Here is a 24,351-nt window from a genome sequence, read left to right as displayed (position 1 = left end):
TGTACTTCTCCAGCTGGGCCTTCCTAGTTTGTAGCACACTGGCTCATGCTGCATACTTTATTTGGAGGCAAGAGACAAAAACAAACAAAAAACCCCCCAAACCCCAAATCAAGTCATTTTAAATAAGCATCCTTCCTCAAGTGTCCTGAAACAAGCAAAGCTGTCTTGAACTTGTTCTCGTGCATCATTTGCCATATATGTATAGGGAGAAGCAGAATGTGAAAGTAGAAACAGCAGAATGTGACAGTAGAAATACTTGTAGAATCAGAAACTTAGGTTTGAATCTCAACTTTGCTACTGAACAAATTATTGAACCTCTCTGTGCTATTCTCTGCTTATTACTTTATAAAAGAGAAAATGTAAGACCTACCGTACAGGGTTGGCGTAAGGATTAGACCTAAACTTACACTGGGTATTTGACACACAGTACCAAAAGGTAGCTTCTATTGTTAATAAAGACATGAAAACTACAGACTTAAATGTGTTGAATGCTTACAAAACAATTTGAACACTTTTATACAAGCAAGTTTCTTGGGCAAGTCTTTTAGCACTGCTGGGAAATGGGAATACTGATGAATACTTAGGTATTTCATCTGGTTATCTGCAGACACACGCTTGTATGTATGAAGGTGAGTGCACAAAACTAATCTGCAAGTATACTTCCTATATGCAGTACTGGTCCCCTATATGTTGTATGCAAGTTGAATTTTAATTTTAATAATTCATATCCTCATTTACTCTTTTATTTCCAAGAGTCTAAATTTACATTCAAAAGCTTCCAATGCTTTTTTCTTTGTCTTTCAAGCTAATACATTCAGAGATTGCTGCTGCTTTCTTCAAAGCACTTTAGCTTGGTTAAGGGATTCCATCAGCTCTGAGGGCATTGTTTCTTTAAGAGTTAGTTGGTTATATCTTGGAACATGAAATAATGAAAGGATGTAGGTTATTTTTTTTCTTCTCTAAGCTCTTTCCCATGTGCTGTGTACCTGTGCCACACACCCCCTCCCTCCTCTGTGTTGCACTAAAATTAATGTATTTTGCTTGTTTGTTAGATAGGCTTGATAATCTCTTCTACCTGGATACCTGTCTCTCTCCTACCCCTTCCCCATATATCACTTAGTTGGTTTGGGGACTGGAACACATTTCCATCATGCTTGTTTGCCTATCCAGGAAACCATAGTTCATGAGGGAGGGAAGGAGGACACAACAAAAACATAAAACTAATGCAGGGAAGGAAGAGCCACGGTACGTAATTGACTTTAGCAACTTGGTCCTGGAAAGAAAATGTAGTATTGATGATCTCATAAAACCTACATGTTTTGATTTTGTCTCTTCAGTAGAGTATTGCTTCAACCTTGGTTTGAATCCCCAATCTAGTATCGTTGACCTTGAACAAGTTACTTAATCTTTCTGAGCCTTAGTTTCCTCACTTATAAAATGAGGAGAATAATAGGATCTATTTTTTAGGGTCATTGTGAGGATTAAAGAGAAGAGCACATGAATGCATTTACAATAGTACTTGGACCTGGTAAGAGGACGAACATGTATTGAATCTAGATTTGAACCCACGTCTACCTAGCTCCTAAGCCATGTTCTGCCTAAAACCCTTCATTGGCTCCTTATTCCCTACAAGATAAAATTCAGTCTCTTTAAACAAGAATGACTGGCCATAATATCACCTCTTCCCACCTCTCCAGAATTATGACCTGATCAGGTATGTGGTTTAGGTCCATACTGAGTGAGTGGAGAAGAGACTGGAGTTGCAAGAGTACAGTAAGGAAGCTATGTGGTAGATAGATCTAAAGGAAGATGAAGAAATAGGCATCACCGTGTCTGCTGCCTAACCGTGCGGCTCACTTCCTTACTTCCCATAGGCTTCTGAGCAGATGCCATTCCATGAATCTTCTCCTGACTACCCTGTTTAGAATGGGAACCCAGCTTCTCCATGTCCCCCTTCCCTGCTTTATTTTTTTTTCATAGCACTTATTATATTACATGTTCATTCATTCACTCATTTATTCATTCACTCACTTGTTCATTCATTCATTCTATTGGAGTAGAATTTATGCTCTTAGAGGAGTACGGTTTTTGTCTGATTTGTTCAACACATTTTCTCCAGTACCAAGATTACCATCTGACTTATAATAGATACTCAGTAAATAAGTAAATATTGCTGAATGAAAAAGTAAATGGGTTTGAGAAACATTTGAAAGATGCAAACCGTATCTCAGGAAAGGGATAAACATAGCAATCTTCGGTTAGTTAACTAAGCAGTTTATACCCTTGTAAGTAGTGAAGTATTTAGTGGGAGAATGTTTGGAAATTGAGTTACTACTTAAGGAAGCTAAGGAAATCTTTGCTAAGCAATGGATTTAGGGAGTAATTGTAGTAATGAGCCAGAAATTCCAGTTTTGCTCAACCTGCTAGCTGGCTTGAAGCCCAAGTTAACATATCATGAATCAAAATTACAGCAGTGATATCTAACATTTATTGAGCATGGCTGAGTGTACATGTAGTTCCGGGTCTTTGATTTATTCTTTCAGTGGTAGTGTTTTCAAACCTCTCTACATCCTGAATGCTATTCTCCAAAATACTCCTCTCTATCAATGCAAATTTTAAATTCTTCAAGATAGAATGGAGTATTCCAAATGTTGAGGAAACAATGAATGGGACTTTTGGTGATATTTGTACTTCTTACTTAAAGTTGGCTAGATAAGCAAAGATTGATAAACTGCCTTTGTGAGTCTCATCAGTGTCTAATTTTTCAGTCAGGTCAGCTTTATTCCTTACGCGCATCGGGGGAAGGGTGACAAAGAAAAAATAATGATCATCACACAGATTGTTGTTTGGTTGCTGGTACTGCCAGCTAAGTCCAAAACAGCAACAATATCATTACGTAGTTTGGCCGTATTAGAATAAGCTCTTTGTGATGTATACATCCGTTATAGAGTAGGGTGGAGTAGGATCTTGTTAAAATGTTAAAAAGATTCCAAATATTTCTAATTGTGAAGGTTTCAGAAACTGAAATCTTTAAAATTAAAAGATGGTGTTTAGGTATAATGTTTGATTTTGGTAGTTGACAGCAGTAATTATTTATAACTTGTCATTCTACTGACATTGCTTCGGGTTTTACACATACACAATACTTTGTGGTTTGTTTTTGGATCCAATATTGATTTTATTTTTGTCATAGTCAGAAGTATTAATAAAAATTTCCAAACATCATTAACATGTAAAATCATCACTAAATTTCTTCTTCATATGGTGACATTCTAAAGGTTAGGAATATAATTTGACTTAATTTTCTGGTGTAATTTATTATTTAAATGAGAAGTGAGCATTAGTCCCTCAATCAGGTCAGTAAAAAGGAAGTGAGTACGTTATTCATAGATAACAGTTCTATCCGAAATATGCAACCACATCATTTGTTGTGTCCCATGTTATCCTCTTCCTAAAAAAGCATGTTCGTCTGTGTTGATTGCCCTGGGCTGTTAATATATCCAATACCTAGACAATCATCATTTGGGAAACAATTAATTGTTGCAGGCAAAACAAATCAATGGATGCTAAAATTCATGGGTGAAAGTCTGATGAGAGGTGGTATTTACATAGTCTCAAAGTCGCCCTGCACAAAAAAACTAGTACTGTCACAGTGGCGAAAATGAGTAGATACAGCCGTAACCAAGTGATCAGTTCCCATCATCAGTAATGAGACGTGGACGTCACTATGTGCCTTTTGGTGGGATGCACTGACAAGGGCACATTACTTCTGTGCTGTGTTTGCCAAAATGTGTAACTTGAATTTAGTCGGGAGGAAGCATTAGGCAGACCCAGATTCAGGGACATTCTACAAAATAACTATCCAGTAACTCTTCAGATGTCAAGGTCATGAGAGTCAAATTGTCCCAGATTGGAGGAAACATGGCAACTACATACAGTGTGTGATCCTGGAGCAGAAAAAGGACACTGATGGGGCAATTGACAAAAAATTTGTGTAAGATTGGCTCTAGATTATTTAATAAATCTAGGTTGGTTAATTTCCTGGTTTTGATTTTTTTTTTTTTTTTTGTAACTGGTTCTATGAGATGTTAACACTTGGGGAAGCCGGGTGAAGGGTACACAGGAATTCCTTGTACTATTTTTGGAACATTTTGTAAGCCTGAAAGTATTTCAAAATGAAGTTAAGCCACAACAGCAACAGAAAGTAATTCAACTCAGCTGACAAACGAAGACTTTCATGCTTTTACTTGTGATGTTTCTTTTGATTGGTTAGGGATGGTTTTCTTTGCTTCCTAAATCTCCACTGTGATCTGGATAGCTGAGGTTTCTTATTAAGGGATTTTGGGATAAAGCGAGATGTTGCCGGATTGGATTGCAACTACACTTTGAAAGGTTTTGTTTAATTAATTAATTTACTTATTTATTTTTGTACAGAGCTGTAATTACATCTTTGGGTTTCCAATGGCTCTCCAGGTTATTTGAGCTTTACTGCTGTAGCCATCAGAACCCCTAGCTGGAAACTTAGGTCTGTAATTAACTTACCAGTTTGGTTCTGTTTTTATGTTCTGAATTCAGGTTAGTCCTATGGATTCTTTTGCTATGTGTTGTATATTACTGACAACTTGTTGGTTGTCTCTTAGGAAAAGCTGATTTTTGTATAAAAATATTTTATTTAAAATTGAAATATCATACTAAATATCTTAATTTTCTCTCAGAAAAGACAGTCTGGAGTTTTTGTATATAAAATGAATAAGTAAACTTACACTGGCATAAGCACCAAGTGGTAATCTTTTATTGGGTAATAATTAGAATGGAGGAAATTAATACATTGGGAAATGTTTCTGTTAGCAGGAGCAGTGTTAATATATGACTCATAGATTCTTAAGTCTAGAAGAAACTTGACGAGGCTGTTTTGACCAGTGTGGGAGAGGAAAAGACCATGGACTTGGGAGTCAGAAGACCTAGTTTTGCATATCAGTAATGATCACTGCTAATTATTGTGTTTTGAACAGGTCATTTAACTTTTCTGAGCCCTAAGTTTCTCATCTGTAAAACTGGAATAATAATAAGATCTTTCAAAGTTATTGTGAGAATTCAATGAAGTGGCATGCAGTGTACCAGGGCTAATGGGGGCATTTCATATATCTTGGCTTTGTTCTGACCTCCAGCTAGGTTTATAACTAAGCCGTCTGCAACTGATGAGAATCTGCTTTGCTTATAAAGTCCTATAAAAAGATGATAGCATATGTCTGTAACCTCTACCAGTATCTCACAAGTCTTTTTGTTGGGAAGCTTCTCCGTATCTCTTACTCCAAAGAAATTATTTTCTTTTATGTGTTAGCCACGTAAGCTCTTACTCCAAAATCTGTTAGACAAATGTCACTCATTTGCTGGACTTTCCTTGGAGTTTTAGTGTTCTTATCTGAAATAGTTTGACACAGATAAAGTATTAAATTTATTTTAGAAGAAAATCTTTTTTTTTAATTAAAGTTTGTCTTTTATGAGACAAAGGGACAGGAAGATGTACAGACAATTGGAAGGAAGCATTTCCATGTACAGTTTTCTTTCAAGTTTTAGGTTTGAATTGCCATTTGAGCCTCTGAAGAGAGACCAATTGTTCCTAAAGCTCCAGTCATTGTTCCTGTTTCACTCTAGTTTCCAAAGTACTTTCATTTATCCTTAAAATTTCAGGTTATGTAAGTGACTGTCATTGTTTTTAGACATTACATACACTGAAGTGTTCAGAGCAGAAGGAGCATGTCTGCAACTGACTCTCAGATGGTTAAGGAAGAAATAATGTATGTGTGTATACGTTATGTGTAAATACATCTTTATATGGGGGAGGGGGAGAAATGATATTGCAGTCGTGGCAATGTTAACAGTTGGTGAATTTGGGTGATGGGAGTTCTTTGTACTTTTCTTAATAACTTTTCTCTAAATTTGAAACTATCTTAAAATTATATTGGATTGAGTTATATTCCTGTACGCTGAGATGTAAGCGAGTGGCAGTGTCTGAGGGAGGGAGGATAGAAGCACCTGGGGAAGCATAAAAAACAAGTAATAAGTAATTCAGTAAACAGTAACTCACTGGCAAAAAAATTAGTTGTTCCTTTAATTTAACCTTTTTTTTCCTTAGCCAGAACAGAATTCTATTTTTTTTGTAGACGGGCCTATATAGATAGAGAGTAAGCTGCTGCTATATCAAAGCAGGGAAAACTACTTGGAAGCAAATCAGATGATAAAAAGTAAAGAATTTAAAAAAATATATATTTATAAGACATATACAAGGATAAGCAAAATGTATAAGGCAGAAATATTATGACTTTAAAAATTATCCAGTATTCAGGTAATCTCTCTTCTACCTGAGAGATACGAGTCAGTTTTCTACAATTAGCACTCTCCCCTACTAGTTAACAGATATTAATTGATCCTTTATTTTAAATTGCTATTTGATTTCATAGTTAACATTTCATATTCTTAATAAAAATTTACATGATGCTTATTATAATTTTGCCCTTCAAAAAGAACCTTCTAAACTAAAGAAAATTTTTTAACCTCTCCCTTTTCTTTCATGTCAACGATAACATTTCTTTGGGGAACTCAGAAGCCAGCCAAAGGTAAGAGATTTGGTGTATTATGCAATGCTTGTAAAGATCTTATGTGCATATTTTTGAAGTACTGGTAAGTTTCTTCTCAAAAGTATTTTCTCTCTGTCGCTTTTGTAAAAGTAATGTAGGCTGTCCGCCTGTTCATAAATGCGAAGCCGTTTATTGGCATAAGAGGGACTGGAGGTTTATGGAAAAACTGTATTTGTACTTTGACCAATTCTGGCCAGTCTCCTGGCAGCTGCAACACAGATTCCTTTTGTGCTCTGCTGTTCACCATGGACCGGCTCGAAACTGGTTGTTCCAAACTGTGGTCAGAACTGTGCTGGGCAGGCGCATCCATGTTGCTCCCGAGACAGCTGGGGACACATTTTTGGGCCGATAGAAACCTACCCTGGCCCACAGCTTCCTCAGGGGACCATGCTTCCATCTTCGATTTGAGCCCAGATTCTAAAGAAACTTCAGTGGGGTGTTTTGGTGCCTGTATCTCTTAGGGAATTTATAGGTGTTTCAGCGTGGGCACAGGGCTGTATTTTTGAAATGACCATTCTTTGAAGTTACTTGGAACTTTCCAGGAAATTCTGATTTTTATCTACATTCTTGGAATTTTGTTTTTGCTTAGCGCCTACGGTTGAATTGTAATTCCATTCTCTATTATTGTTGCTAAAATATGTTCTAGACATGGCTGTTTGGGACCCTGAATGATTAAAAAAATAGTTTAATGTGGCACTCATTTCTTTAAATACGTAAAACTGATTTTATTAGTTTTATCTCATCTTTTCTATGAAAAGATGCTGGATTATTTTTGTTTTCTTATTTTTTGATGGAGCAGGGGCTGGAGATTACAGCAAAGATGTGAGGAAACATCACATGACTATTTAAAAACTATTCATGTTTTCTGTAATTCACCTGTATCTTAATGGCTAGAGAAAATGTGTTGACATAAAAACTATGGAAGGACCAATAATACCACTTTATTAACATAGTGGTTACCTCTAGTGGGTGGTATGGTTGGTGAATGGGAGGCCTTTATTTTTTACTTTATGCTACTGTGTTATTTGACTTTATTACAATGAATGTGTTTCTTGTCTGTTACTTGAAAAAAATTTATATTTTAAAATTTTAAGGAAAAATGCTTATTTAGAAAGAAAACGGCTTGTCTGCTTTAGGAAATCTCTGGCTGGAAGATCCCTATAATAATTTATAAAATTGCTGAAGCTTAAGGGGACCATGAAGGCTAAGTGTTCATTCGTTTTCAACTAAGTGTTCATTCGTTTTCAACTCTGTGGGGCTTTCATGTAACTGGGGGAGAGAGCTAAGCTAGGCTAGTGATGGAAAGCCTCGTGGAGAGCAGACTCCTGGCTCAAAGGCTGGGTTCAACTCCCAGCTCCCCTTTCTGCGAGCCACCAAGTTCTTAACTTCTTTGTACCTCAATGGCCTTTGTACCTCAGTGGCTGAGCATGGAGTATCAGCTGTTGGGACAGTTACTTTAATGATAGCTTCTCTACAGGAATTGAGAATAAGATATGCAGTTGTTGGGTGGCTGGTTAGCTCAATTGGTTAGAGCATGGTGCTCTTAACAACAAGGTTGCCGGTTCGATCCCCACATGGGCCAGTGTGAGCTGCGCCCTCCACAACTAGATTGAAACAACTACTTGACTTGGAACTGATGGGTCCTGGAAAAACACACTTAAATAAATAAAAGTGTGTAAAAAAAGAAAAAAAGAAAAGATAAAAGAAATGCGGTTGTCTAAGAAATCCCTAAATTAAAAAGACAAAGATGAGGGGGAAAAAACCCATGATAATGGAGAGAGGAGTGCCATTTAGAAGCCGCATCTTTGATAAGTGTACATGCATGGTGATGGGATGGTTGAAGTGAGAGCTCAGCTCCCAAGAACGAATCGGGGTGATTTCTGCTTCACCTTACTAAGAGCAGAATTAAATAAAACGATCAGAGATGAGAGTTGAAAGCTAGAACGGAAGAAACTTAATTTGAGCTTCACATTTCATTTCATTTCACCCTGCTGAAATGATTCTCACCAGGGCTGATGAATATAGTTTGAAAAGCAGCCCTATCCAAAAGGTTGATACACAGTCCTTTGGGACCGCCTTCTAGCTTCCTTCTTCTTTTCCTCCTCACCCTGTTAGAGAATGTCTAACATAGTGAGCCACCACCATTACTGATAGATGTATGTGTAGCTTTGGGCAAATGTTGAAGCTTAGTACGGCAGCTGGGTGGTAGCTTCTGGACTCCAGGGCTCCTGCCTCTTGGGTGTTGTCAGCCACTGGGCTTCTGCTTGCCTTTCTGGCATAGCTTCTCCATCACCTGGCCCATCCCAGGGGACACATGCCTCCCCTGCCTGCTGTTTTGAACCAAGGTATGGGTATTCTGATCCTACCCAGCGTTGAAGGTGTTTTTAACCAGTCATCCTGTTGGTTGCTCCAGGGTCTCCTCTTGTTTATTTCCTTGTTCCGGTCCACTCCCAGAACTGCTCTGTGCAGCCGTCTCCTTTTGTGCTCTTTAGGGCTGTGATCTTGCTGTGGCCCCCACCCCACTCCCCCATCAGTCTCGTTGCAACTGTTTTTCAGGGATTCTCCAGTTCTGATCTAGGTACAAGCACGCAATTTTGGTGCCCAAAACTTGTTTCTTTCCCCTTTTGGCCCTTTCCCTCCCTCCCGCCATCATTTTGAGTTAATTTCTGGTGGGATGGAGGATATAGGCATATATATTTAATTTACCATCCTAATCTCATTTCTTTTGTTAAAAAAGTTAACTTTAGGGGCCGGGCTGGTGGCTCAGGTGGTTGGAGCTCCGTGCTCCTAACGCCGAAGGCTGCCAGTTCGATTCCCACATGGGCCAGTGGGCTCTCAACCGTGGTTGCCAGTTCAATTCCTCGAGTCCCACAAGGGATGGTGGGCTCTGCCCCCTGCAACTAACACCGGCAACTGGACCTGGAGCTGAGCTGCGCCCTCCACAACTACGACTGAAAGGACAACAACTTGACTTGGAAAAAATCCTGGAAGTACACACTGTTCCCCAATAAAGTCCTGTTCCCCTTTCCCAATAAAATCTTAAAAAAAAAAAAAAAAGTGAACTTTAGACCTCTGGTCCAGATGGCCTTGTAAGTTCACACAAAATTCTCCTGCCAACTCCAAACTCACAGCAGGGACAGATAAAATATTTTAAAATGTTAAAATCATGTCATCATATTCAAAAATGACATATGTAACTTTGGGGAGTAATAGCAAGTTGGGGCTGAAGCAGCGTATTTTCTGGGCCTTGGAATCAGAGGCGGGTTCTTGAAGATGACTAGAAGTGTAACTCTTGCAGATTAAAGGGGGTCCTGATGTCTGGTTGAGGACTGAAGGAGCTCACCATGTGAAAACTGAGTTTGGGTGCAGTTCCACCTTGAATGAAGGTTTACAAAAAGATTTTGGCCACCAACATTGCTCTAATGTTTGTGTAAATAGCAGGGAGTAGAGACATTGGGGCTTTGGAAATACCAAAATCTGGGCTTCAGTAGCTGGGAGTGGCAACGTAACTAGTCATGTAAAGGTAGCCAAAGGGAGAGGGAAAAAACAAGCAATCACGTAAACCATAAAATACAGACTCTCAATTCAGACGCAGTTGCAAGGCACAAGAGGAAAACTGTCATCAGGAAGTGAGGCAACAAACTCCAAAAGTTGGAGAGTTTGAAATAAAAGCTGAAATGAATTAAAAAACCAGTTACACTTAAAATCCTTAGAGAGACTAAATTATAAAACATGAAATCCAAAAACTGAAAATAACTTTTAAAAGATCGCAAAACGTATAAAGTAGTAAACGTAACAGAGCAAAACAAATCATCTGTGATATTCCACCAATTGGCATTAACCACTATCAATATTTCCAATGTACATTCTTTCTACTTTTTTTCTATATAGATATTTGTGCAAACATGGAATCATGGTCCAGACTTACATAACGTTTACATTAATACATTAATATGTGAACATTTTCTTCTTAGTCTTCTACAGTCTTAAAGTTATATAGTATCACACATGGGTGTGTTAAATTTAAAGAATCTGCTATTTTACAGCTATTTTCAACATGTTGTAATCATCTTTACATTTTATTCTCTTAAAAATGTGTTTAATTTATAGATGATGTGATACAGAATTGTACACCTGAAATCTATGTAATTTTACTAACAATTGTCACCCCAATAAATTAAAAAAAAAAGTTTATTTTCTCTAAAAAGGAAAGAAAAAATATAGAGAGTACATAAAAGCCTAAAGAAGAGAACAAAGAACACTAATTTTATGCAGAAATACACTTTATGTATATGTGTTACTGTGTGTATATGTGTATATAGTACACATCATATTGTACATATTGTTTTGTAGCCTCCCCCTTTTCATTCAACATTTTGAAGTTTTCCATGTGAAATAAAACTTTATATCATCTATAGAATGCTTAGTTGTGCATTGTAAGGCTACAATAAATAATTTAATCTTCATTGCGGGACAGTAAATTTTTTTTTATTTCACTATTATAAGCAATGTTATCAATGTTATAAGTATGCTAAGGTTTTATTCTTATTACACACTATTATTTTTATTTTCAACAGGTGTTTGCATATGATCATTGTTTCTGGTCTATGGATGAATCTGTCAGAGAAAAGTATGCAGGTAAGATTACAGTATCCTCTTAACTACTGATAATATAGCAAAGGTGTTTTAATATTTTTCCATAAAGTATCATTGTATTATTTTGTGTAACTTTAAAAACTATATAGAGAAATTCCTCCAATCTTTGCTATTAGAGTTTTTACATTGCCTGGGAAAGGGGAGATTCACAGTGTGCTGTTCTTGGTATACGATGATGAACTTAGATCAGAGTACATGGGTGAGGTCATCTTACTCACACACATCCCCAGGCCTTCCATGGCCCCAAGAGCACACAGTAGCCATATAGATTCCCTTAAATGTCTGTTGTGTGGTCTAGAGAGGCAGCTTGGTGTAGTGAAGGAAGAGTCAAGCAGAAAAGGAAACCTTGAATTTAACCAAGGTTCTACTCCTGACTGCCTCTGTGATTTGAAGTAAATCACTTAAGCTTTCAGTGTTCTGTGTTCTCTCTTTAAAGGAAGAGGAATCACTGTGTTCTCTCTAAAGTTGCTCTGAATTCTGTTACTCTCTTACTCTCCTCAATGACGACTGTCGCAAGCCACTTTTCACCACAAGTTTAGGACAATAGTGACAACCTTTTATTTCCTTCATCCATAACTACTTACAACCCCTGTTTCTAAGCAATCTCTTTTCAATACGGAATGTCATATGGTATTGGCTTTTGTCGGGAGAGACAGTACTACAGCTGTTTCAAAAAGTTAAGGTTAATTAGTTTTAGCTGGTCCAGTGATGACTTGAAGGAATGCGTTAGTATGGGAAGTATGATGATACACTAATCTAGTAAATTAACTAGGAAGTAAGAAGACATGATGGAGTGCTACTTATAGCATTTGAAACATAACAAACATAATAGCCCCCAGTTCTTACATATTTTATTTGAAGTGTGTCCAGATCCCAATTCCAGTTTGTGATGGGGAGGGGTTTCACCACCACCACCACCACCACCACCACCACTCAATGCTTGCGGACACCAGGTGGGAGTCCTACAATTCAACTCAGTTCTGGTGCTGTCTACCTAGAGATAGCATCCACAGGTTCCACAGGTTAAGGGCTCAGTCCTCCAAGGCTGGCTCCCACCCTCCCACCTCCACCTCAGAAACCAGTCGCAAGCCCAGGTTGTTACCTGTGCTTCTGACCAACTGGCTAGAAATCATAGGTTCCCACGACCTCCTCCTTGGATTCGGTTACTACTAGACTACCAGATTATTATAAAAAGATATAACTCAGGCTTATAACTACAGATGGAAGAGAAGGTATGAAGGAAAGGGTGTGTAGCTTCCATGTCTTCGCACTACTCTCCCCAAATCTACCTATGTTCACCAACCTGGAAGCTCTCTGCATTCCTTTTGGGTTTTTTGTGGAGGCCTCATTATATAGGTATATTTGATTAAATCATTGGCCATTGATGGTTGATTCAACCTCCAGGCCCTCTTCCCTCCCCAGAGGTCAGGAGGTGGGACAGAACGTTCCAACCCTCTAACCACATGATTGATTCTCCTGGCAACCAGCCACCATCCATCAGTGCAATCCAAAAGTCACCTCATTAATAACAAAAGACATATTTATAACTCTCAACACTAAGGAAATTCCAAGAATTTGGGAGCTATGAACCAGGAACTGTGGATGAAGACCAAGTATATCTTTTTTATAAATCACAGTATTGTCGCAATATTCAAGACTCAGAAGTTGAATGACTTGTTAAGGTCATGTTTGATTACTGGCGTATTTAATTTAGACTGTGGAGTAGCATTTGACCCTATTATTTATGTCCATGATTGAAAGCTAGAATAAATTTCCAAGATTTCCACCCTTTCTTAGCTGTAGACCTTACACTGTAGAGCCTATAATTTAAAATTGTCATTAAGGGGGGGAAAAAAAAGAGCCCCTGGAGAATTCTAGTCACCCAAGACCACTGATTCCAAACATTTGGCTACAGAAGCAAAACAAGCCATCCGTGAATTTAACCACAATTATATTTCTTTATGAAGAGGATTGAAATTTAGTTCCAGAGCAATGTTTTCTGCCTGGTAAGACCATTTGTACCATACCAGCGTGTTTTACAAATAAATATTTCCAAATGAAAAAAAGTATCATGGAGGAAAAGGAGAGAGAATTAATATAAATGATTGTTTTGAACTCTAGTAACCACTGAGTAAAGTATTAGCTAAGTGGTATATAGTTAATTTCAGGTTCACCTAGGTCCCAAATATAAATTTTGGATATTTATAATCACTGTTTATAAAATCAGCAGTGCATTATTAGCTTTTTGCATTGCAGAAGACTTTTGGTCAGTGTTTATTAATTCAAGATCATTATTATGAAGAACATTTTACTGATTTTCTCGTATGTGCTAACTAGAAATAACCTGAAGAACATAAGCCTTTGGAAGTATTCATCAAGTTTAAAAATCTTGTTTGGAGATAAACAAGCTGGAAAAAAAAGTGCCTTTTTGAGGCTTTTGGTTTTTTTTTTTTAATTGTTCATATGTAGTTTTGGCTTAAAACATCATTTCTTTTTCTCTCTTTTAGGTCAAGATGATGTTTTCAAGTGCCTTGGGGAGAATATTCTTCAAAATGCTTTTGATGGCTACAATGCATGTATTTTTGCCTATGGACAGACTGGTAATGTTTGTTTTTTAAGCTTTAATAATACATGTTTTCTTTAAGCTTTAAGGATCAGAACAGAAAAGACCAAAAAAAAAAAAATTACGTATTGTTAGCATCGGATCAGTTATGATTGATAGGGAGCATTTTGACTTCTGTACCTCTGTGGTCAACAGGGAAAAAAACTCTAAAGTGAAGGAGTCACTTTTTTAAGAGCATATTATATAGCTTATTCTTCATGGAAAAATGCTTATGATATTTTTAAGAGGCAGCCTGTGTGGTGTGGGTATACGAGCAAGAAAGGAAAAAGAATTATACTTAAGATTGGACTATGAGTGATTTAATTTTTTTTCTTTCTCTTTTCCTGTGTTTTCTAAATTATCTTTAATGAATATGTATTCTTGATGTAATAGAGAAAAATCATTTTGTAGTAGAAAAAAGATTACTGTTTGGTTTCTGTACTTTTGCCAAAGGGTGGTAGGTTCCTTTGCTCTGGGCCTGCAGGGATGACATAGATTTTTCGTGGTTTGGTTAGTGGTTGGGAGCAAACACAATAGTATTGCTCATATGGATCTTCCCAGTTAATTTTAGGATGCTATTCAGACTCACTATGTTTCAGTTGTTTTAGGTAACTTTTTTTTTTAAGTATGAAGATGGTTAAAGTTCTTGTTTTCTTCCTAAAGGATATTTACTTTTGACTTTTTACATGTGCAGTAAGAAAGCTTTTCTATCAGTCTCCTATTTATATTTGGGTATATTTTTATTTTGGGAATTTTACTCAGCGCTAATAATTTATTATGAGCACTGGAAAGAGGATTTTGTGTTTAAACTTCTCAAAATGACAGTAATAGCTGTGATTTTCATTTTTTAGGATCTGGAAAATCTTACACCATGATGGGTACAGCTGACCAACCTGGATTAATTCCAAGACTTTGCAGTGGACTCTTTGAACGGACTCAGAAAGAGGAAAATGAAGAGCAAAGTTTTAAAGTAGAAGTGTCTTATATGGAAATTTATAACGAAAAAGTCAGAGACCTTCTTGATCCCAAAGGGTATATGGCTTTAAGACTCTAAATGTTACAGTGTTATGGACGAAAATAGATTTAATAGATTGGCTTAAGTGAGATTTTTTATATTGAACTCAACTAGAGAGTTATTTGTCTAGTTATTGTCTTTGTGATTTTATCTAGTTACTGTTTTTGTGATTTCTTGTCAGTTACACTGAGTGACTTCCTGCAGCCAGTTCTGGGCTTTTGAACTTTGGGCAGGGAAGTAGGGGCTGGGGACTGTGGTTGAGCCGCATACGTTTGGTCATTCTGTCTTTCTCAGATAACATCCAAAACCACAAATAAAAGTTACATAATGAAAAGTAAGTTACTTAGTATCAGGATAACTGATATCCTTAATCAAATAAGTTGTTTTTTTTTGTTTTAAACCAAGAAATTTCAGGCAGAATTCAGGTGTTTGTAGGCTGTGAAGTGAGAGAGACATAATTAGAGATATAAAACCTGGACTTTAGCATAATTTTACAGATTCCCAGAGGGGAAAAATGCCCATTTAGTGGCATAGAGTTTGAAAGAGAAATGGCTCTGAAGCATTAGAAAGCCTTAAAAAATGCTGTTCTCACTCTACAGTCATATCTGGACATATTGAGGAAGATAAGAGGTATCTAAGGAAATGTGTCCATTGCACAGAGTTCTTTGAGTTCAGATTTTACGACAGTGCAACAACAGAGAGAAGGAAACGTAATAATCACAGCCTGTGGCTTACTGATGTAAAAACAATGTTCAGAAGTGATCCCCTAAACTTACCAGGGGATCGCTTCATAAATGTCTAACCACTATGCTGTACACCTTGAACTAATATAATATTGACTGTCAACTGTAATTGAAAGAAAAAAGTATTCAGAAGGACAAAGAGCCAAATGAGCTGAGATTTACAGAAATTGTGGAGGCCAACGAGGGGGCATTAGTTATGTTTGGATGAGGAAGATGATCAAGGAAAGATGGTCTTTAGGGGTAGTGAACCATAGTAAATCGTCACTCGATCAAAGTGAGTATCTTTGCCCAGAGGAGAAGGGAAGAGTCCACAGAAGGTGCTTGATGAATTTTGTGCTGAGTAGTAGTTAGTTCACAGAGAAGTTAGATGAGAACCACTCAAGCACAGGAGGATAGCTTGTGCCAAAGCGTGGAGGTATTAAGAACTCACTTGTTTGGAGAATGACCCAGCTGTCCAGTGTGGCTGGAGGGCAGTATGCATGGAAGGCAAAATGGGGAACAAAAGGAGACCAGGGGTAGAAAGATATGGCTTAAGTACCCACATCTTGCTCAGTGTTGTGCTCTTGTACTTTTTCTAGCTCTGCCCTGAATACTTTTTCTTGTACCTTCACTTCTGTGAAAACCATCGTTTTCTTAGAGATACAGCCCAGACCTACTGTTTCCAGAAATTCTTAGCTGGTTTCATTCTTGTGTTTTGTATTCCACAGTGCCTGTGTGGAATAGCTTAAACTTTACAATTTTTTCAGTCTTTAGTAATTTCTTAGATGTTTAGTAATTAACAGCTGGGGCTTTGGATTTACCTAGCTTTGGACGCAGGGTGTTTCACTGTTACCTATTGAGCAAGTACCTTTGTTTTCTAGGCCTCATTTGTGCAGAGAATATGATATTACATAGTATCTCGGAGGGCTGTTGTGAAGATAGACGGGTGATACACTCGAGGCCTCAGAACATTTGTGGCACATAGTACGCACTCAATAAGCGTTAGCTGTTGTCATTGTTGTCTCCCCGTGAAAGTTTCTTGAGGTTTTTGTAGTGTTTTCTGAAGAGTTGAAGTAAACAGATTAAAAACTGTAAAAGTGATCTCTTTACCAAAGGGAAGACTATTCAAAAGAACTTTGTTTTGTTATTCAGGTACTAATTTTATCAAGTCAGCATGTACTGTGTATCATAATGTAATTATGTTATTTTACTCAGGAGAGATAATAAGTGTACATTATCTTTAAGATAAAGAGAAAAAGGGAAAGGAAAACGTTAGACTATATCCTTAAGTCAGAGCTAACTTAAATAATTGTTCTATACTTTGTGCACAGTTTTATTGCAATAAGTAAAGTTTTTAGTGGTTGATCCTAGGGTATTGAAAAATTCCAGATCTTTAGAAAATATTAAGTTACATAAAATAAGAATCACTTGTAATCTTACCATCAACAAATATTCTTACATTATGATGTTTTTATTTTTTAAAGAGCTTTTTGGAGATATAATTCACATGACATACAATCAACAAATATTCTTAATATTTTTGGTTGATATCACTAAGTATGCTATATGCTCTATGTTTTTGGTAGATTCCTTTACTGGGTTTATCAGTTCCTTGTTTGCTAAGAGGCTTATTTATTTTAATCATGAAGAAGTATTTAATTTTATTGAATACTTTTTCCTACATTTATTAAAATGGTCATGTGTATTTTTCCCCCTTTAGTCTATTGACGTGGTAAAGGCCATGAATCTTTTTCCAGTGTTAAAAAAAAACCCTGGCAACCCTGAGATAAGGCCAATTTTAAGTTTTTAAATCATCAGATTATTGTCATTTTTTGTTTGTTTGTCTTTATTCATGATCGAGGTTAGTCTGTAATTTTCCTTTCCTGCGCAGTTAACATTTATTGAGTTTCTGCTCTTTGTACCACATTCTGTGATATGACAAGTAGATTGTTTGTATTTATTTGACTCTGCATTCTTTTTGGTAGTAAATAGACATCCCACAGTGTACCCTTTTGAGTGATGTGATATTTTACCACGTTATGAAGTTTTTGTTAGCAGTCAGGATTTTAAATTTTGGTTTAAATTCTTGTGGGATCAAGTCGGTTGGTTTAATTTATTTGGGATTTTTGTTGAATTCAGTATGTATTTTATTGAGTACAGTTGCGTCCTTTAAAAATCGGGTTATTGTTTAAAAATTGTTTCTTTGTTTTAATGAACAGAAGCCGTCAGACATTAAAAGTCAGAGAACACAGTGTGCTGGGACCCTATGTGGATGGACTTTCTAAATTGGCTGTCGCAAGCTATAAGGTAACATATCCTTTGTGTAAACTAATTGGGTTCCATGTAGCAGTTTTTTTCTTTAATTTGTGACTTTTTTTTGTAATTAAGAAAAATTACAGTAGTATATCACTTAAATCATTTTGTTTTACAAAAATATTTACTTAAAAAGCCATATATGCTGTCAGGACAGTTTAATTTTGAGAGAAGGTGTACATATTTGCAAGGCACTTATCTATTGCAAGGCATTTATCTATTGTGGATACATTTTTTCATATTTTACAAGCTCTAAAATTGTGATGTGCTTTACAATTACATTTTAAAATGATAAAAGGCAGGCTTTTTCTTCCTTAGTACACAAAATAATTTAGTTGATTTAATGAAATAAAATGTATGAGTTGAGTAGGTGGAATTCCAAGCCTGTTTCTAACTTGAGAGTCGATCATTGGCCTTTAGTTAGTTCATTGTCAAGCTTCACGGTTGTGCTTTGTGAATCCCTCAGGCTTTGTGCATTGGGGAGATGGGGGTGTGGTGACATGCTGTGATGTAATGTACATTGAATTAAGAGTCAGAGAATGTTGATCTAGTGACATTTAATTCGCTTCTGTGACTTCTGTATGACTCCGGATCATTTAGTCACCTCGCAAGCCTCTTTGTCCTAATTTTAAAAATAGAAATTAGTTTTATTGTCTTGATTATCTTATGACATAGGTCCCTTTGTTCATTAATTAATTCTGTCCTTTGGTCAATAATGCTTCATTTAGTAAACACCTATTGGGCACCTGTCATGTGCCAGACATTGTGCTAGGTGCTGAGGATATAACAAGTGAATGAAATGGTCCATTACCTCCAGATGCGTACAGATGTTATAAAAGTATTATAAAACAACATAGTTGTTTTTTGTAGTTATTGACATTTTATTCATTAAAAAAATATTTAGCATAGTTTTAAGTGCAGTGTTAGATGCATGTTCAGGATTCATTATCATTTGGATATGTAGGTGTCTGGTGATGGTGGTGTCTGGGAAGGTTTCCTGGAGATCAAATGGGATAATGCATGTGAAAAGGCTTTGAAAACTCTAGAATATTTATACAAATGTTAGGTATTGTTGGTACTTTAATAATGATTGTTTGAGGGTATATTTATGCAACATTGGAGAGAGATCAAGATATTTCTGAGTGCTCAGAGGAGATTGGAAAGTATAAAAGGACAATCTGCTTGTTTAAAAAATTAAAAGGCTTAATACATAGTTCATGCATGAGACAACAGATTAGAGACCAATGAATAAATGTAAGCTAAATAGGATAAAGCTTTTACATTAAGCCTCAGGATTGTCAGATTTAATGGGTCTAAAGTGGATTTAGAATGGATCTAGAAAATTATGATTTTTACCTTTTGCTATTGTTTTTCCATTCTGGTGCTTCTTTATATCTCTTTTGCAGTTAATTTTTTTTCTTTGAGGTATTTTATTTATCTCGTTGAATTTTTCCTTAAATATTCTTGTTCTTTTTTTATACAGCAAAATAGAACTTTATGATTTTGATTTTCAAATTTTTTTATATGTGTCAGTTGTGATTGTTTGGCTTCATAAAACAGAAAAAATATAACAGGACTTAAGTTTTTTGGAATATAAATTATTGTCTGTTTGATCATGTGTGTGTACCCTCAGTATCTTAAAATGTACCTGGCACACAGTAGGTACTTTCAATATATATTTGAATGAATGAATGAAAAAATGAATGGTGAGAAGTCTGGTATGGTGGCCCCAAAGATGCTCAATTCCTGCTAACTCTATGGTAATGCCCTTATGCTCATGGTTCAAGATGAATTTTAGAACCAAGATGTGATAGCATGCCTACTCCCTTTAAGGAGAATTCCCAATGACCTGTATTATACTTTACCTCTTATTCACTTAGTCATGTGGCCAGACTGCAAAGGCGTCTGGGAAATGTTGTCCCTTAACTCTGCTGTAATGTGTTCATTAAAAGATTGGATTCCTCTACTGAAAAGAGGAGAAGATTGGATAAAAGGAGGCAACTAGGACTCTTTCACACATATCATTTTTCTTGTCCCATTAAAATTCTTGTTAAGAAAGTAGTTCCTTGGAGAGTGGTAGTATACCCTTGTCAGTGTGTACTTCCAGGGCCTAACATCATGCTTGGCTCTGAAAATATATTTTGTTTGTAGGAGAATGTGTATGTATATTATTTTATTATTAGTGATGATTGGTGGCTGTTTTTCCCTGAATAAATGTTGATTATATTGGGGAAAAAAAATCCTTGTTAAGGTAGATGATGTTATAGCTCTGTATTGTTATTTGTGAAACTAAAATTCAGATTGGTTATGTAACTGTTTTAGAGTTTACAACATTTTTTAAAATGAGGATGCTATGATCTTTATTGCATCGTGCTGTCTCCCTTTTAGCAGTAATGGCGACAAAGTAGTAAATCTGTGCAGAAAGTTAGTCTCTTGATGTTTTCATTTTTATAAACAGGTCTGGTAAGATATATTCCAATGTGGTGATGTGGTGGTCTGCCTCCATGAAGGGGTGACAAATGATTTTTGTTTGTTATGTACTCATTAACCTAATTTGATTTAACTTCTATTGCTTCTGTAATGAAAGGCACTAAATTTTTTCAAATTTCTAGATTAGATGAGGACAGACATGGCATATTTGTCCCTCTTGTGAGCCGCAACATGTCGCTTCTGAACGTTCCTAACTCTCAGTCAAAGCTGCCGCTTTATTCTGCATGTACAGAAAATAATGTCTTTTATATCATAGATAGTATCATAGATAGTAATGGCTATTGCATTCTGTGGGGCTTAGTAGTCATTGAAAAACAAAGTGTGAACGCCAAATAGGGTTGACTAAGTAGTGAACCATGTAATGAATTTTCGTAGTATTGAAGAGTTTCAATATTAATAATTTTAATATTAAGAATATTATTAAGAATAAGCCAGATTATGAAATGTGTGTCGGTGACTTTTTTCCACTTAGGACATTGAGTCTTTGATGTCTGAGGGTAACAAATCTCGTACCGTTGCTGCCACCAACATGAATGAGGAGAGCAGTCGGTCCCATGCAGTCTTCAAAATTACACTCACACATACTTTGTATGATGTGAAGTCTGGGGTAGGTATTCAGCTAATGTTATAGCTCTTTTTTTAAAAAGTGGGTCATGGTTTATCTTACCCCCTTCAGGTGTTACATGATGTATAGCCCTAGCCGGACAAGTGTATCAATTAGGACACAGGACAAGAAACAGAAGCCACACTAGGTGAACAGAAAGAGATTTAAAGGAGGGGTTTGGGTGATTACAAAGTTGTTGGAACATCTGAGGAGGAATGAGTTCTAGACTGAATCTCTAGGAATAACTCCCATAGCTATGCAGATCTTATCGACCAGGAGCTGCTCCCGCTGCAGTGTGAACCGTAAGTCCCATAGCACGCCCCATAGCTATGATCCAGGACACCAGAAGTTGGTGCAGCTGCTTCTTAGCACCTTGGAAGCTGCAGAGAGTGTGCAGGGACACTCTTGTAGAAAACCTCATCCTTCCACTATCCTGCTTGCCAGCAGAAAAACCCAAAACGGGGTAAAGGGATGGCCTTTGTTTGACTTCTGCTTCCCAAATCTTAAGCAAGTGTATCTGATTGACAGAACCTAAGTCACATCCTGAACCCTGGCCTGCAAAGAAGCCTGAGAAACTAAAGGAAGGTAGAACAGAAGTTATGCAAGCTGATGGTCCAGAGTCTCTGTCACAGCATTTTTTGAGCTTTAAGCTATGATGGCTAACGGTATAAGCTAATGTTAATACTGTGGGTGATTCAGTAGAGATATTTTTGAAATATTACCTTCTACTAAGCAGCTAAGTATTAGAAGAATAAATTGCACTAGGGAAATAATACTATATGTTTGCTAGATTTATAGAATAGTTTTTTAAGTACTTGGTTTTGAAGCTTATAAGAGTAAACAGAGCCAGAAATGTGTATGTTTGTACACACTGAAAACTTCTCTGTTGACTCATACATTTATGTTTCCCTCTTACTTTTAATATGAACTTTACGTATTTTATTTTGATGCCTACCCCCAGTGAATCATTTTCAAATACCAGAAGCTAAAATAATCACCCTGGCAAAGTGTTATATTTTGGCAAGATTTTCATTTGCTGAAAGCATATTTTTCTTCTTTTACCATCACAGCAAGATTAGTGGAACAACAAAAAGCTCTTTGTTTCCTATTCCTTTTCAGCATAAAACAAAAAACATACTAAAGACTTTTTTTAAAAAACTAAATGTATTTTTGATTTGGAAAGCTGAATATCTTTTTGTTAGCTACATGTTTATGGAAATAACTATAAATGTATATTGTAAAGGGAAGTTTTAAAAAATGATCTAATCTATAGATTTTGGCATTGTTTTCCCACATTTCTTATATTGCTGCTGAAGTATAAAATATGTTAGATGTTAAGGAACATTTTGATAAAGGAAAATATCAGTATGTGTGTGTGTGTGTATAAAATAACTAGAAAAAATATGTAAATTTAAGACCTGGAATTATGAAATAAGGGAATTGTTATATATGAATAATATGAAAAATTTTAGAAAGTGTTGAGTTTTTAAGGGATCCTTCTATTTATGAAAGTTAGATTAATGGGTTTTTTTGGTATCAGTAAGAAATTGTAAATATATTTCCCTTGGAATTATTGGTAAATATTCATGAAGTTTTAAGCATAGTTTCAAATTCTATTAAAATTTATATCTTATAAGTGGTTTTGTATACTCCCATCAAGAAAATTTTATTGGGTTCCCTTCAAAATGTCCCATTTTGGAAGGGCACTGTTTTTCTGAAATAACTTTCACTCTGTCTGGATTAGTAGAGGTGTGTATAATTTTGTATCTACAGTTTTGTATCTAGATTGTACAATTTTCTTACGCTGTTTTATAGCAGCACAAACTCATTTTGAAATAACGGTCAAGAACTCCTTAATGAAGAGTTTCTATAATCTCATTCTGTAGAGGTGGTGTCATCGCTTGTGGTATTCTTTAACTGTGTATTAGTATTTATCCATTTACTTTCTAGACGTCTGGAGAGAAAGTGGGCAAACTGAGCTTGGTTGATTTAGCCGGCAGTGAGCGAGCAACAAAAACTGGAGCTGCCGGTGACAGGTTGAAGGAGGGGAGCAACATCAACAAGTAAGTTGTTCAGAAGCTTACTTTTATTGCTTTCTTGATTCATAGCCAAATAGGGGGACTTCTGTGGTTATTAAAAGAATAAGATTCTGGACAGATTCAAAGTATGAATAGATCTTTCAGAATTTTTTTCAGATGTATATATTTTTATGGGCCCGAGCCTGTTGTATGTTTTGATGAGATGTCTGATGGGGCTGAGGAGCGCAGACACAGTCAAGTCAGGGGTTTCTCAAGAGCAGCCTCATTGAGATTGGGGCCTGGCAAGTCTGTCCCTGGGAGTGGTCCTGGGCATTCCACGATGTTTGGGGACACTCCTGGCCTCTCCCCACTAGGGGGCGCTAGTATCTGCCACCTCTGTCCCCCACTCTCGATGACAACCCACATTATCTCCAGACATTGCTAGCTGCTCCCTGTCAGGGCACAGTCACTTCCAGTGGAAAAGCGCTGGTTGGAGCTACAGAAAAGAACAAAGAGAATCAGTCTATCAGCGTCTAGCTGGTGATCTTGACCTGGGTGTCGCTGTCTGAACCGACAACAACCTGGATACGAGCCACATCGGGCTTTCCCTTTACAAGTGCTGTGGTGCTTATTTATTCCAAGAAGCTAGGGTTTTATGAAGTCATGTTCTGTTCACCAATTCCTTCATGTGGTTATATTTTCTACCTCAAGCTACATTATTAGCTCCTGTGGGCAGGGATCTTTTCTATCCCCGTGGCTCCCAGAACAGAAGGACACATAGTGAGGTAACGAGTCCACCAGTAACCAACTGGAGATCACAGAGCACCATCATCCACATGCTATGCTATTACCGCATGCTGACGTGTATATGTACATATGTCACATATATATGTACTGTATATAATATATAACAACATGTGTAATATGATACATATGTATTATATAGAGAGAATTTCTTTTGCCTTGTACTATGTTTTAATTAATTGTATCGTTTTTGTGGCTTCCCTCACAAAGTGATAACCCCCCCGCCCGCAATCTGCCCCTCTGAGATCGTATGTAGCTGTTACAATTCCATGGACTCTGCTCCCTATGCTGTACTCCACATCCTGTGACTATATAAATATTAAATTATAGTTGACATACAATATTATTCCGCTTCAGCTTCAGCTTCAGGAGTACAGTGCAGTGGTCAGGCATCTGCACCATCCATGAAGTGGTCTCCCTAATAAGACATGTGTGGCTTCCTTTCTTAAAGATATGTGGTGTTTGTGTCGATATCTTGACCCAGAGGTT

General features: G+C 36.7%; 1 protein-coding gene across 1 annotated transcript in view; it reads left to right on the top strand.

Annotated features, from left to right (window-relative positions):
• The window catches only part of KIF13B (kinesin family member 13B), a 167,007-nt gene that overhangs the window by 41,361 nt on the left and 101,295 nt on the right, over positions 1-24,351 (top strand). Inside the window, exons 3-9 of the mRNA XM_033133863.1 lie at positions 6,605-6,617; positions 11,216-11,276; positions 13,802-13,894; positions 14,748-14,928; positions 17,853-17,940; positions 20,909-21,043; positions 22,991-23,103. Of these exons, the coding sequence (XP_032989754.1) occupies positions 6,605-6,617; positions 11,216-11,276; positions 13,802-13,894; positions 14,748-14,928; positions 17,853-17,940; positions 20,909-21,043; positions 22,991-23,103 (684 nt within the window). The remainder of the gene's footprint in view (positions 1-6,604; positions 6,618-11,215; positions 11,277-13,801; positions 13,895-14,747; positions 14,929-17,852; positions 17,941-20,908; positions 21,044-22,990; positions 23,104-24,351) is intronic.

Source organism: Rhinolophus ferrumequinum, chromosome 18 (assembly GCF_004115265.2).
Source record: "Rhinolophus ferrumequinum isolate MPI-CBG mRhiFer1 chromosome 18, mRhiFer1_v1.p, whole genome shotgun sequence".
Lineage (NCBI taxonomy): Eukaryota > Metazoa > Chordata > Mammalia > Chiroptera > Rhinolophidae > Rhinolophus > Rhinolophus ferrumequinum.
The sequence above is the reverse complement of the archived record's forward strand: the minus strand, read 5'-3'. Positions and strand labels throughout refer to the sequence as shown.